Source organism: Borostomias antarcticus (assembly GCF_949987555.1).
Source record: "Borostomias antarcticus genome assembly, chromosome: 23".
Lineage (NCBI taxonomy): Eukaryota > Metazoa > Chordata > Actinopteri > Stomiiformes > Stomiidae > Borostomias > Borostomias antarcticus.
In genome coordinates this window covers 2,932,060-2,946,823 of record NC_140256.1, presented here as the reverse complement: position 1 = coordinate 2,946,823, position 14,764 = coordinate 2,932,060, and the positions used below count along the sequence as shown (strand labels likewise).

At 45.1% G+C, this 14,764-nt stretch overlaps 1 protein-coding gene across 2 annotated transcripts; it reads right to left on the bottom strand.

The window, feature by feature from the left end:
• Positions 1-14,096, bottom strand: mlxip (MLX interacting protein). Of its 2 annotated transcripts, none has more exons than XM_084456928.1 (17): positions 13,614-14,096; positions 12,019-12,125; positions 11,756-11,841; positions 10,942-11,031; positions 10,623-10,664; positions 8,819-9,059; positions 8,587-8,676; positions 8,333-8,427; positions 7,609-8,179; positions 6,824-6,933; positions 6,594-6,705; positions 5,816-5,928; positions 5,506-5,613; positions 5,275-5,402; positions 4,841-4,964; positions 4,103-4,232; positions 1-2,771 (listed from the first exon to the last, which is right to left on the bottom strand). In XM_084456928.1, the coding sequence occupies exons 1-17, from the start codon at positions 13,919-13,921 to the stop codon at positions 2,650-2,652; spliced, it is 2,577 nt and encodes an 858-aa protein (XP_084313054.1). In that variant the 5' UTR covers positions 13,922-14,096; the 3' UTR covers positions 1-2,649. The 2 variants fall into 2 exon arrangements, with proteins under 2 accessions (XP_084313054.1, XP_084313055.1); XM_084456929.1 differs by having other exon boundaries at positions 10,623-10,658.
• Positions 14,097-14,764: the final 668 nt, after the last annotated feature.

Sequence of the window (14,764 nt, the reverse complement as noted above, 5' to 3'; positions counted from 1 at the left end):
GACAAGAATTACAAATATTTACAACTCAATCAGGAGGAACAACATAGACTCGCTGGGATTCAGTCAACCGTACACTGCAACAGAGGGAAATCATTACTTGCTAGCTGCTTGTCATTTACAAAATCATGGGGAAATAACCCCAAAACATTATTGAATTGTAATTGCTCATCGATTGGAAAGAGGGCTAAACTCAATGCAGGTTTAACCAAATCCTAGCCAGTGTGGATAGACCAAGACTTAAAATGTTTCCACAGTGACAGCAAAATTCATCAAAAGATATAACTACCAATTTAACAAAATTAAACAAAATAAAACAGATCTTGTCCGGATTCTTGACGGAAAACAATAAAGCGGAATATGGGCAACATTGTAATAACAGTGGGGCTCTGTTCTTTGAAAAGTAATGGTGATTGTGTTCCTGGCTATAGGGTTTACTTGCACCACTTGTCCAGTAATATAAGATGATCACATTGATCAACAAATGCAAAGGCCCTCCTTGAGCCGTCTCCCTCCTGTCTTAAAACCCTCCATCACCAGACTCATAAACACGCAAATCTGATACCTCACACTCTGGACACCTTACAACTCCTCCCCTCCAGAGGGCGCTAGAGAGCCCTATATACCAAAACTACCAGACGCAGGAAGTGTCTTTACATCTACAAATACTGTATTGTACAATACTCAGGCATCATCATTTTATTCACCCTTGCACTTTATTTTTTATTGTATGTCTTTCAAATAATCAATAAAGTATATTGCTTGTATATTGTGTATTGTTGTATATTGTGTATTGTCTGTAAATAATGTGTACATTGTCTGTATATTGTCTGTATTGCTTGATAGTCCCAAACATCCAGAACCAAACTCCTTGTGTGTTAACATACTTGGCCAATAAATCTCATTCTGATTCTGAACCGGGAATCTCAGAAAACCTTCAAAGAAAGAATACATATATTTATAAAATAAAAACACATCCACCTAGAAATGGTGCTTATTTTGTTATAATTCAAAGTAAACTCAGTTGTTGTGCATACATGAAATAAATAAGCCTACAAAATAAAGACAACAAGCAATCAACTAGATGAACGACTGCCTGAGGAGTGTTGAACCACAAATACCAAAGGATGTCAGCAGGTGCCTGACGTAGATGTAAAACAACAAATATAAACCAAAACAATCCTGCTGAGCTCATGATGAGAAACATAAACTTACCAGACCAGAATCCATTCATGGGTGTGTTCTTTTGCCATGCCTGACTGATCCATGACTAATTGTGAAAGAGAGATATATAAACTGTTTGTCCGATCTTTTTTAGTTAAACAGAGCGCTTAATCAAAACCTTTTGAGTTTTAGGTGTGTGACTGTGAATCCGAGGGAAATAAGAATTTTCTATACCCATGTATGGCTTATGACCTGTTTTAACTTACATAAGCTTTGTGACAAATTAAAAGACCCAAGGCCACTAAGACGACCAGAAACAGAAAAATATCTTGAAATGGTATCACAACCCTGTCATTAGCACACATTTACACTTAAACTGTGACTTAATTATGAAAAACAGAAAACAGCATTATACATATCAAATGCGTACAGCTCACTTGTCTTCCCTTGAAAACATCGTTTCGGTATTTTGTTCGTTTTGGTTATACGGGAAAGCATAACGCCTCTCACCAGTGCATCCCTGAGCGAACAAGACAAGACAGAGCGACTGGACATTGTACATTCAATAAAGCCCCTGTAATACATAGGATCTATTTATTGCCACATTTACACCGAGTGACAGGTAGAGGTTTGGTGTCCATAATGCTTCATCTGTCCATACTATGGGAGACTGTCCTGCTGACAGGACCCCTTGTCCTCCCTGAACCCCATTCAAGTCTTCCGCTATCCTTTTAATAGTCCAGCACATACAAAGAAGGCGTAACAGCATCAAAGGCCTGAGATAGCTGTGCTCCTTCTACCTGGGCGGAAGACAACGGTGGACAGGCTTTAGAGCACCAGGACTGCCAAGTAGGAACTGCTGAGGAATTCCACAGTGCTAGAAGTAGAGGGCCAGTCAAGTCAACACTTGTCAACAATAATCCATTTGTTGGTTTCTCCCCCTTTTGATGGCAATCTCACTGTCCACGTGCATCAAACATAGGCAGAACAAAAACAAACAACTCACTCAAGAGTTTTCCCTTTTTAAGATAGTCCCATATGTTTTTTTTGCTGTACACCCCGCATAGAAAATAAAAAACGAACAAAAATACATCATGATAACACTCATTCAAACATAATTTGTGGCAAAAAAGAGCCTTAACAGCAGACTGGGAGTGCCAACCTCCTATGCAGTTTTTCTGGTTAGAGTAACCGGTAACAATGATATCACTGGGATTCAAAATATGATTTTCATGATAGTATATGTATTTTTGTGGACAACTCCAAATCAGTGTACCAGAATAGTACACCAGGACAGAGATTTTTTCATCTGTGTGATAGATGTGGACAGGGAGAAAGACCTATTTGGATTATTTTGAAGGAAAAACTAGTCATGGGTTATATTGTTGCTGGTGCTTCTCCATAGCGTAATTTGACGTTTTCAACCTGAGGTGAGCGGGGAACCACCAGCGACCCCTCCCCCCTCCGCAGCTGACCTGACCGTGGACGTTAGGACTCTCCAGAGCGCTTGTGGGGGTTCGTGACGGCCTGGGTGGCTTCCTCAGGAAGCAGCGCCGGCTCAGTGAGAATGGATGTGCTTGTACTGAGCTGTCGAAGCGTGCTCAGGACCACTGTGAAGCAAAATGAAGAAACCGATTACCTCCAACCACCGCCTTAAATACACTACCAGCATTTGCTACTGTAGTTTCACAACTGTGCTGTATACGACATAAAATACAAAGAACTAGACATCGGCAGAGCTACTAACGGCAAGACGACAGAGTCTGCAGCCTCAAGGTCCTACTGCCATTAGTATAGTAAACAGAGAGCGAGCTGCTCAAGTCTCCAGTGATAAGACATCTGTGACATCAAAGCCACAGACTCCTATCATCATCATCATCACATCCACTCTTCACGTTGAAAGACAGAGGTGCCAAAGCAGTTCTTAAGAACTGAGGAGGGAGAAATGACTAAGCGCTAGAGGAAGCAAGACTAAGAATTGAACCATGATTCAAGAGAAGGAAAACTTTCATGTAACAAATTGAGGGTGGTGGAATAATTCCCAGATGTGTAACATCCTAGGTATAAACAGTCAAAACTGGAGAGGGGGGTAAAAATAATCAGTTCCAAGTGTATTTGTCATAATGCTTCTGATGTCAGAAGGAAAAAAGCACACTGATAAGTGACTTATTTTACTCATAATAGTAGTTTATGCAGGAGGGTGTGGTCACCACCTGAAATTCACTTTCATCATTTTGGACTCATAATAGTAGTAAAACAAAAGGTTTTGTGGCAGAAAAAAGAGGCACCTATAGCCATGTTTCCATCCACTTGTCAATCGAATTATGTGAAGATCGCAAAACATATGAATGCGAATAAAGCCGGTGAACCGGTGCGTTTCCATCTAAGAGCTTTAAATCGGATAAAGATCCGTGCATGATGACCTTTTATTGAACACGAGAAAATCCGACTAGATCGACAGTACAAACTTTTTGTCGATTTTCATGACTTTTAATCGAATTTTACTGTTTCCATAAGGCATTTTTAATTCAATATAACTTAATTTCCATAAAACGTGTGGATGGAAACATGGCTCTTGTCATTGAGTCGCTGGACAGATGTATGGAGAGATGAACCTTGGGGCTGAAGGGGCAGACAGACAGTAGCCATGTTTCCATCCACTTGTCAATCGAATTGTGTGAGGATCGCTAAAAATATGAATGCGAATAAAGCCGGTGAACGTGCGTTTCCATCTAGAGCTTTAAATCGGATAAAGCATTTATCACAAAATACTTTTATCGAACAAGAGAAAATCCGATGAGATCGACAGTACAAACTTTTTGTCGATTTTCATGACTTTTAATCGAATTTTACTGTTTCCATAAGGCATTTTTAATTCGATATAACTTAATTTGCATAAAGCGTGTGGATGGAAACATGGCTAGTGTGTGTTTGTACTCACTGGGCCTCAGAACCGGCAGGGAGCAGTGACGGTCCAGCCACTGGAGGGTGGTCTCACACAGCTCCCCTTTGCTGGTGGTGGACACTGTCCCGTTGAACGACTCGAACAGGGGCTTGATGATGATGCTGAACTGGGAATGGCAAGTCAAGAGCTAACACACAGTACAGGGAACGGAGCACTCTGAACATCACCAAACGGCCAAACATCTCAAGTGTGTTCAGAAGTTGGTCGATGACCGAGAGGGGGACTTACTGCCGGCGGAAGGACACATCTAGCAGTTACACATCTACACCTGTCCAAACATCCATCCTGGTGAGCCACCTGAAAGCTAATAAAGATCCAACTGCGGCGTTTAATAAAACAATCAGCAGTGTTTAATAAAACTATCTGATTCAAAAGAAAATGACAAACATGTTAAACACGTCTGTTGTTTTTACGTTATGTATTTACAAGGGAAAATGGAATTAGAAAATCATTTGACTGTGCGGCCACCACTACACACACTGTAAAGGCTAATTTTGTCCTAATAAAAAGTTTCAATCCTTTAATAACTGCCCTTTTTGTTTAGTAAATTGTTTGATTCATTGATAACAAATAACAAAAAAGTAATTTCAGTTTTGGCGCAGGAACTGACAGTCGCGACCCTAAACCGCCCCTAATCTACGTCCTGATTTAAAAGCTCTCAGTGCGCACGCTGTTGGGCGTGTCATAACCCACTCGCGGAGCCCAGAAGGATACGATCCAGAACTTCCAGTTCTGCAGAGTGCGGCACTTCACGTACTCGTCAAACTTCTCCCTCATGTGGTCGAAGCGGTGGCGTGTTATGGGCACCCCCGTGGCGGGCAGCTGCTCCTGGCACGAGCTGCGTCACAGGGGGCGACAGACAGACGGGGTCACAGGGGTCAGACGGACCGATACGGTATCACTTCCTATCATCATGGCATTAACACCATGCCCAGGGACAACAGTTGAAAATGACGATAATAATTTAAGATAATACTGACATTTATAGTCATGTTTTTAATGTGTGCTGTTGATTAGTATGTACTGTCCCTGTACGGATAAAATCGTAAATAAATAAAACATTTCTGCTGACTGGTATAGTTTGGTACGCCCGTCTCCTTACGGGGGAGGCGAGAGAGATAACACTACAGCCTAATTTACTGAAGTACTTTATGGAAGTGTTGAGTTCCTCGATCTCCTCCCGTAGCCTCTTGGCTTCCTCCTGCATCTGCTGTCTGTCCTGCTGGAGCTTCCCGATGTACTCCACCGTCTTCTGCAGCGTGGCTGCATTGCTGATCTGGAAACACACGTTTCAAGGTAGAGGTGTTAGAAAAGTCCTCTGGAAATTCACTGTAGAGTACCGAAGGACTGAGAATAGAGAATTAGACGTTTGGATTTACGTTCGACTGGGCCTTGAGTGTGGGAACCATGTTGCACAGCGTTTTGAAGCCGATGTTGATATTGAAGCGCCTCTTTTGTTCAGCCGAGATGTGGGTCACCCTCCGGCTCTTCGGAGTGCACAAGACATTAACACGATGAGATTGTGATGAGTCTTGCGCACATAAACATAGACACACAGGCGGGCATGCAGACACACACACACACACACACACACACACCCCAAACATACACCCACACTCCCACACACACACACACACCCCCCCACCCACACACACACACACACCCACCCACCCACCCGCACGCACACACCTGGTTAGATTCATTCTTGGAGAGGGCAGCGACGCAGTTGAGCGGAGACTGGGGACTGGGGACCTGCTCTGACCCACACGGTGACCCCTGACCTGAGGCCCTCCTATCACGCGCTGAAACAGAGGCAGGCTGACGCTCGTCAACACGAGACACCGGGGGCAGCTACAAGTTCACAGCAGGAGAAGTCATGTACTAATGCTATCAACATGAGTCATACTCAAGGTAGGGCTCCTCGATTATGGCAAAAATCATAATCACGATTATTTTGATTGGATATTGAGATCACGATTATTTTACACGATTATTCATTTAATTATTTTTTTTTTTTTAATCAAAAGTTTTAACATTTTCTTAACATATCAAATTATACATTGACTTTGATAACTATTAATTTATTAAATGTTGACTTGCTTTTCTTTTTAACAATGTTCTTTGGATTAGATACATTTCTCCCATGGGAGACAGTATAGCTCTGCAGTGTAGGGTGCACTTGATTTGTGCAAAATCGTTTTATGGCGATTATTTTGTTTTAATGATCGTTGACAGCCCAGATCTTAATCTAGATTAAAATCCGATTAATCGAGCAGCCCTAACTCAAGGGTATACTTGAGGTTTGAAAAGTGAACCAGCTTCACATACAATAGCCAAAACGAGACAAGTTGGAACGCTTCTCATTTTGATTTACACAAGTACCAGATTTGACATGTTCTATCTTAGAGCTTTCGGTGTTCCAAATGATGTTCCAAAGGCTGTATTAAATAATAGTAAAACATCCTACCGGCACTTGCAGAGGGTGCCTGTGTCTTGCGGCTGGAAGAATAGGTCTCTTCTTTAGGGACTATGAGCTGAGGGGACTTGTGTGTCTGAGGCAGTATGTGAAACCCAGGAGCCTGAGAGAGAGAGGGAAGGGTACAAATAAAAACGGATGACAAAATAAAACAGATCCTAAATCAAACTCGAGTCGGGTTAAGAGTGCGAGTGTGGGTTTTAGGGCGGCCGGACACCTACCCCTCCGAGGCCGGATGAAGCAGCGATGACCATGCCGGTGGTGGGGACCACGTCAGCGTTCAGAGGGGTCGGGGTGACAATCACGGCGTTGGGGTGGCCGGGGAACGGGGCTGAGGGGGAACAAACCGCAGCTACAGAGCTGGAATACCGGCCCTCACAGGTCAGGCTGTCTCTAGTCTGAGCTACAGAGCTGGAATACCGGCCCTCACAGGTCAGGCTGTCTCTAGTCTGAGCTACAGAGCTGGAATACCGGCCCTCACAGGTCAGGCTGTCTCTAGTCTGAGCTACAGAGCTGGAATACCGGCCCTCACAGGTCAGGCTGTCTCTAGTCTGAGCTACAGAGCTGGAATACCGGCCCTCACAGGTCAGGCTGTCTCTAGTCTGAGCTACAGAGCTGGAATACTGACCCTCACAGGTCAGGCTGTCTCTAGTCTGAGCTGAAATACTGACCCTCACAGGTCAGGCTGTCTCTAGTCTGAGCTACAGAGCTGGAATACTGACCCTCACAGGTCAGGCTGTCTTTAGTCTAAGCACACATACTAGGAACTGGATTGAGTTTTTCATTACAACTCAGCGTTTTGAATAACCATGGAAAGAACAGACAGAATAAGAGAGCCATTAGCACCACCCTATGGTAGGAATTTAGAATGGCTTCTCTGATAGAACTGAAAGTAGCCAGTGAAGAATACCACACAGTCCACAGAAAACAATTAATTCATTCGTAAACATTCAGAAACATAACAACAGCTCATATATCCTACTTATGCAGAGGTAAAACGGCTCACCTGTTAAGATGAGGTGTGAGGAGACCGTGTTGGCGGGGACGATTCTCTGCACGTGCCGTGTCTTTTTGCCGGAGTTGGAGGGATGGATGGGTTTGGGCAGGGCGAAGGTCTGGGGGTGCCGGGGGGGGTGAGTGGTCGAGGGGGCCAGGGTGTGGAGGGGCGGCGACGGAGGCGGAGCCCGGCTGGCGAGGGAGCCGTACTCCGAGCCTCGGCTGAACGTGGTCGCGTCGTCGCTGGCCGTGACGACGGAGGAGGCCGTGTGCGTGATGACAGACGGCGGGGAGGCGTCGCCGTCGGCCGGGGCGCCGTCCGGCGGGGGCGGGGTGGCCGCTGCGGCCGCCGCCTGGCCCTGGCACGGCGGCGGGGGAGGGGACGACGACCGAGACAGATGCGAGACTCCCGTCGGGGCGTTGCCGGCCGCCTGCCCGGAGAACAGGGTCATGTAGTGCTGCACGTAGACGGGGCCTGCGTCCGCCGCGCTGGACTGACCGGCCATGGCGGACGTGATGGGCAGCGGCCCGGGGGAGGAGACCAGATCAGCCGAGAGGTGCATGGAGGAGAGGAGCTGGGCCTGCGAGGTCACGAGAAGAGACCACACTCTGGTTGTCAGTTAAGAAACAAAAAATGGCGGAGTAGCGACATGCGGACATTAAGGCGGGAGGGGTGTGTGGGGGGTGAGGCGTGTGTGTTAGGGACTGAGGCCTGGGGCTGGGGGGGTGTTTACCTGGGTTTGAGAGCTGCTGCTGGGTGGAGGAGTGACAGGTTGGGCAGTGGGGGAAGCGGAAGGGAAGACTGGCTGACGGAGACTGTGAAATAAGTCTGGAAGAAAGTCTCTATGTTAGTAGGAGATTAGCTCGGACACACGACCGTAGAAGTGTTATGCCCACCGGCTGCATTAAGAGTAACGGTATGAGAGTTACGTGGTGCTCCGGAGTTCTTTTAAGACAGTGGGAGTGATACCGTTTTGTAGTTTCTGACCTTGTAATGGCTCAAAGGAGTCCATGAAGTCCAGGTTGGGCTGTAACGGGATGAGGCCTGGCTGGATCATGTCGGCGTTCCCTGCATGAGCTACGGAACACAGGTGGTATCGTTAGGGGAAGAAAGAAAAGCAGTGTGGGTATTTTTTTACGTCGGACAAATCGTCGGTCATATCTGGGTGCTTGTAGTAGTGTATGACACGAGAGCGTTGAGCGTGATGACCGGTCCTCACCGATCTCCCGGGGGTTGGGCCAGGCTATGGGTTGGTGTGAGGCCAGTGTGGAGAAGAGAGTGTCCGAAAACTCGGACATCAGCACGTCCATGTCAAAGAGCGGGTCCATCTCCATGGGGACGGGCGAGTCGCGGCTCTTCCGCGCCACGCGCCGCCCGGCCAGCTCCTCGTCCTGACAGAGGGAGACACGGAGGGTGTCTGGAAAGACCTCCCCAAACAGGGAGAACTGCTCCTCGGGCCCCTTGGGAGTGTTCAAAATGCAACAAGCCAGGCTGTTAGTAACACCAGCATGCAGCGCAAACTCAACACAGCATTAACTCAACTCAACACAGCATTAACTCAATGCAACATAAAAAAAAAAAAAACGTTAAAGTTAAATGAGCACACTGTGAAGCTGTCATCCCCCACCCATGATGCATGTCGGACATCATTGACGGTCGTTGAATGTAATTGGTCGTCTTGTCGATCTAGTGGTCAGTAAAATCAACCAAATGTCAAGAGGTGGACATCATTGGATTCCTCTCGGCCTACAGAATCTAGCTAGCCTTATTTTGAGTAGTAGCAAATTCAAGGCGAATTTCGTGTTCCGTTGGCCAATCGGGAGAAGGTAGACCGCTACGCTCTGGTATCTCGGGGTGACTGGTTGCCCCGTCACTCCGAGGCCCCTGCGGTCGATCGACACGGTCACGGCTCTTCTCTGTCCTGGCCCCGCAGTGGTGGAATGAACTGCCCAGTGATGTCAGGACAGCAGAGTCGCTCATCTCTTCAAGAAGTACTACAACAATCCTCCCTCCTAAGCACTTATTGTATTTTATTCTATTGTATTGTATTGCACTGTACTTTAGATTGCTATTCTTGCACTTTGCCTTCAGCACTAGATTATGCTCTTAGTCACTTGTTTTAGAAAGAAGATGCACTTGTGAGTTCTGGCAAGCAGTAGTACATTGGCTTTTCCTACGTTAAATGCAATTATTGTTAGTCTCTTTGGATAAAAGCGTCTTCTAAATGACTAATGTAATGTATGTGTGTAATAACAAACTCTTGTTTCCCCTGTGAAAGCTTCAGCTGAGAAAATGGAGAGACTTTTATAGCGCTTGTGGCAAGTTATCCTGAACTTATTATAATGCATCCCTGCCTGTATACAAAGCTCTGAATTTTTAAAATGCTATGTGGACAATGGTGTCCCTGGTGGTTGGTGGAAGACGATGCTTTGCAACATACCACACCATATTGCTTGTTATATATGTGCTATAGTAAGCTTACAGTACTGTAGATACAATCAATCTCTGCTTTAAAATGTACTGTACTTGACAATGGGAAAAATGAATTGTGGTGAGCACCCCCGGTGGTGGGCTCAGGTTCATGTGTAACGGACACATTCACTCACACACTAATGTACACCACACACTAATGTACAGGAAACGAATGTATACCCCCCCACCCCCTCTATTTAATTGGGTGAGGGACAACTAATCAAATATCGGACCCAACATGATCTAGTTTGTTGGAGTACACTTCAACTACAATTTCCACCCTCCAATTAAAAACCTATTTGGTTACATATGATATGTTAGTCTGTGAGAGAAGCTGCCTCCACACAAATATGAAGCTTCAGTTTGTGTGTGCACAATAGGAAGGGGCCGCAGCAAAATACATCGCCAACAATGCATGAGAAAACACACAAAACAGAACATTATTATACATGTCCTGAAGGTGCAGCAAATGCATCAATGCAAGCGTTACATTTGTAAACAGTCATTGCTTGCTAACCATTAATTGATATAGCGTCATTAGTTGTGCATACCTTGAGAAGACTTGAGAGATCATCATCCTTATGCTTCTGTAACTGTGACAAAAAGCAAGTCAATTATATACACGATAATTAACCATCCACACACTGGCACCTGTTCTAAGAAGAGCCGGAGATATCAAACGGTTGCCATCATCCCTCAATTGAAGAGACTGACAACTTCAAGTAAACTAAATTGTTTTTAAGGCCAGTTATCTTACGAGCAACATTGGGGATCAGAATGTCACATGTTAACAGAGAGTCCTGTGAGAAGTTAATTATATAAGAAACAAAGAAAGAATATCACAATATTGAAAACTGAAAACAACAATACCCTTTTCTTGAAATATGTCCTCCATTTGTGATACTCTCTTATGACTATTTCAATTCTTCTTTTCCAATATTTCCCCTCTGTGGCTATTACCTATGGGAAGAGAGGCGTACGAAGGGGAGAGGTTCACAGAGCATGAGTGATTGTTGAGTACAAGGAGGAAGAGAGGAAGGACACAGAGAGAAAGGAGAGAGATGGGAGGTAGGTGGGCGGCTGTGGCTCAGTGGTAGAGCGGGTCGTCCGATGTTCGTAGGGTCGGCGGTTCGAACCCCGCCTCCTCCTGTCCACATGTCGAAGTGTCCTTGGGCAAGACACTGAACCCCAAATTGCTCCCAATGAGCAGGCTAGCACCTTGCATGGCAGCTGCCGCCATTGGTGTGTGAATGTGTGTGTGAATGGGTGAGATGGATGAGAGATGACAGGCCTTCATTGTAACGCGCTTTGGATAAAAGCGCTATATAAGTGCAGTCCATTTAACATTTACCAGGTGTAGAACACACATGAGGAAAACATATGGCGGGCAATGAAAAAGGGACATGAGAGGGAGATATAAACGTTTGAAGAATTCTATACAATACGCACATCAACGGGTGCTGGGTAAATGAACTGTCATATTTTAGAATAGGATGGAAGCCGCACACCGATTACAGATTCATTCTTTATTTGGGTGACAGATATAAAGGTTCACAAGAAAAAATGATTACAGAGAAGAAGGTTACTAGAGAGCAGCAGCAGCATGGTAGTGTTGCTCATACCTCTCAGTAATATAATATAATAATATATAATAATAGAATAATAATACATATCATAATCTTACCTCTGCAGGACGATGGTCCTCCATGTCAATACTCCCATCGAGAGGAGTGACAAAATGACAGACAGGGTTCTCCCTTTTTTCCACATCTGTAATTCAAGAAAATCAAGATCTACCGTTAGGAGACGAGAACGCCATCCACGTTACTCACATGCTCAGACTCACATCTGATCTCACCAGATGTTTCATTGTTTTTCAGGGTTCTGATCGAACTCGTAGTAACGCTGACTAGGTATGGAAGTCCTTACATTGCATATACACCTTACATTGCATATACCAGGCCCTCCAGATAGCATTGTTGAGACGAATCTTGTCTCTCCACAGCAGCTTCAGGCCTTTGAAATTCTTCCATTTGGGAGATACTAACTTGCCGCTGAAAAGAGAGAAAGAACACAAACCTTTTTAACGACCAGCTCTAATGGGAGGAACATGTTCACCCTCCCCCTGTATGTAGATACAGTGGGGGAGGCTGATATGACGAGTTAGTGGTTGATGCAGTCATCATACAACAACGGTGCACTTGACCCCTGGTCAGACAAAAGGCAGAGAGCTCAACTTAAATGGACATAGCTGTCCTGACAGCAGACTTTCACGCTCTGAAACGACTGATATAAAACATGCATCACAGACAAAGTGACTATTTGAATAAGTAGGCCACCACGGATATTGGAAACTACACAACACAAGAGAGGCAGTGGGGAGAGAGACAAGGATTCACAAGATATTAGTCAGCATACCCATAGAATACAGCTCTCATCTCCTGGGGATTTAGGGAAATTGAAAACTTTGAACAAATGCGTTCAGTCAGAGTTCTGATGACAGCTTTGACGTGAGGTCACAATCTGGTGAAAATATCTACTTGGCGCAATATCCTAAGCATAGCCTCTGCCTGGATGATCCCTGTGAGGGTGTGCCAGACTGTAACCTCTCCCTCGGTGATGTCAGGTGCATTTAAGGACACTAGTTAGGGCCCCCCACAGGCCCAACCCAACAGCAAAGCCATGCTCTGCTGGGAGTGATGGCACTGGTGGTGGAAGATTTTTTTTGTGCTGTGTCATTGCATTTAAGTGAGTGCCATGGTCAATATACTATTGGGTTAGTTTAGGGACAATGAGAGAGGGTTGTGTGTACATTTTCTATTCTAAAAATAGAACTTCACCCAAGAGTTGCTTCCAGTTAAGAACTTCCCACAATGTAAGATGGAACTTCACTCGGTTTAGCAGCTGGCTTTGCACCATCTCACAGCACAAGGCGAGCCATGCGAAACATGAAGAAGGCAGCTGGACAGGATAGCCCTGTTCTAGTGGGTCGTCTTCGACTTTCAATGCATTCAGCAAATGTCGGAAAGTTGAAACTCGTGACAGCCAGCTACACCCATAACCCCCCTCACCACCACCACACTCTCAAACACACACTTTGAGCGTGTAACTGGGTGAGAAAACGGAACCCCTTATCTCATTAGACAGGTCTACATTCCGCAAACCTATCAGAATAGTGACGTACAGTGAATATGCACTAGGACACGGTGCCCTGAGAATAGCTTATGAACCCAGGTGCAAATAAGCCATTACTTTTAGAGCACAACACGCCTAAATCAGTGGAAGTGCAGACATGCTTTATAAACTAAATTAACGTAAACTAGCTGGCTAACGTTAGCTGCCTACCAACAGATCTTTGATCGGATGGGAACCATTTCTTTGTAGCTGACCAGTTAAAGTTGAGTTAAATGGGGAAAGGGCAGTGAATTGGCCAGCTATGAAAGACAAAACCTTTTTCCTAGCTAGCTGGCTACTAGCTAAATGAAACATGAAGACAATCCCACAGCTAGCCGGCTAGGTAGCCCTGGCTATCCTCACTTTACCTGTATGCAAGGGTCATACACTCGAACAGCTTGGTCAGGGACGCGTCTATGGAGAGGTGGGATGTGCTTGTTTTCCCAAAATGATACGTTTGACAGGTCTGTTTGTTGACTGTGTCAAAGTCGTAGCCTTTCTTGGGTGGGTGTTCAATATGCGGAGAAGACACCATGAAGTGACCACTGTGGATGATCTGTGATCCATCAGACTTCTTCAATCCCAGATGGGATTCCTCCACGTCCGAGTCATCGTCCTGCTCCTGCTTCACACTCGCTGGGGGACGCCGATACTGTCGTAACTCTCTCGTAGCCATAACAGCTGGCTAAATGCTAAGCTAGCTAACAGGTCAGCTCGTATCTAGATGCCCAGCCAGTATAACTTAGCATCTACTAGCTATCTTTAGAGACGCTAGCTACCAAACAGTGACACAATAGCACAACTAACCTACAGACCAACTACATACCTACCTACCTAGCTAACCGACTATCGTTATCTTTCAAACGAACTCATGTCTTACTTTCGCTCCCCCTCCAAGATTAGTTACCGTTCAACCTGTCTGGCTAGCTAGCCAGTTAGCTAGTCTACTGCCTAGTGCTAGGCTGCTAGCTACAGTTTCAAAGGAACTTTTGCTTTGCTGTTGTTTCGACGGTTCAAGAAGCATGATTGGCTGGAGTCAGAGCAACACCCTCCGCTCAGAATAACCCAGGAACCTCCCTTTTAAAACAAGCTTGAAGACTTTTCTTTTTGCCACTGCTTTCTAAGAGGAGCTATGTTTATCAGTATACTGCACTGTAACTTTTATTCCTGTATTCTATTTGTCCTGCTTTTTGTTTAAATGTCTATAATGACTTGCTTTTTGTTTTAATGCTTTTAATGTGTCCTGCCTTTTGTTTTAAATGTCTATAATGTCTTGCTTTTTGTTTTAATGCTTTTAATGTCTCATGTAAAGCACCTTGAATTGCCCTGTGGCTGAAATGTGCTATATAAATAAACTTGCCTTGCCTTGCCTTGGTTCGTGCATGGGATTCCGTGCCTGAAAGTGTACACAGCAGCAGTATTTAGCCTGGCCTATTTCTGTCAGTCAATATGTTGTTATAACAATAACATTCACTAAGTTGTTGGCTATACAATGAAATTCGTCATAGTGCATTTTCAA

Coding starts and splice junctions, on each gene's coding strand:
- mlxip (XM_084456928.1), bottom strand. CDS start 13,921: ATGGCTACGAGAGAGTTACGACAGTATCGGCGTCCCCCAGCGAGTGTG. Junction 11,032..11,755: donor AGGACCATCGTCCTGCAGAG/GTAAGATTATGA, acceptor CTCTTCCCATAG/GTAATAGCCACAGAGGGGAA. Junction 8,428..8,586: donor CTCCTTTGAGCCATTACAAG/GTCAGAAACTAC, acceptor ACTTTCTTCCAG/ACTTATTTCACAGTCTCCGT.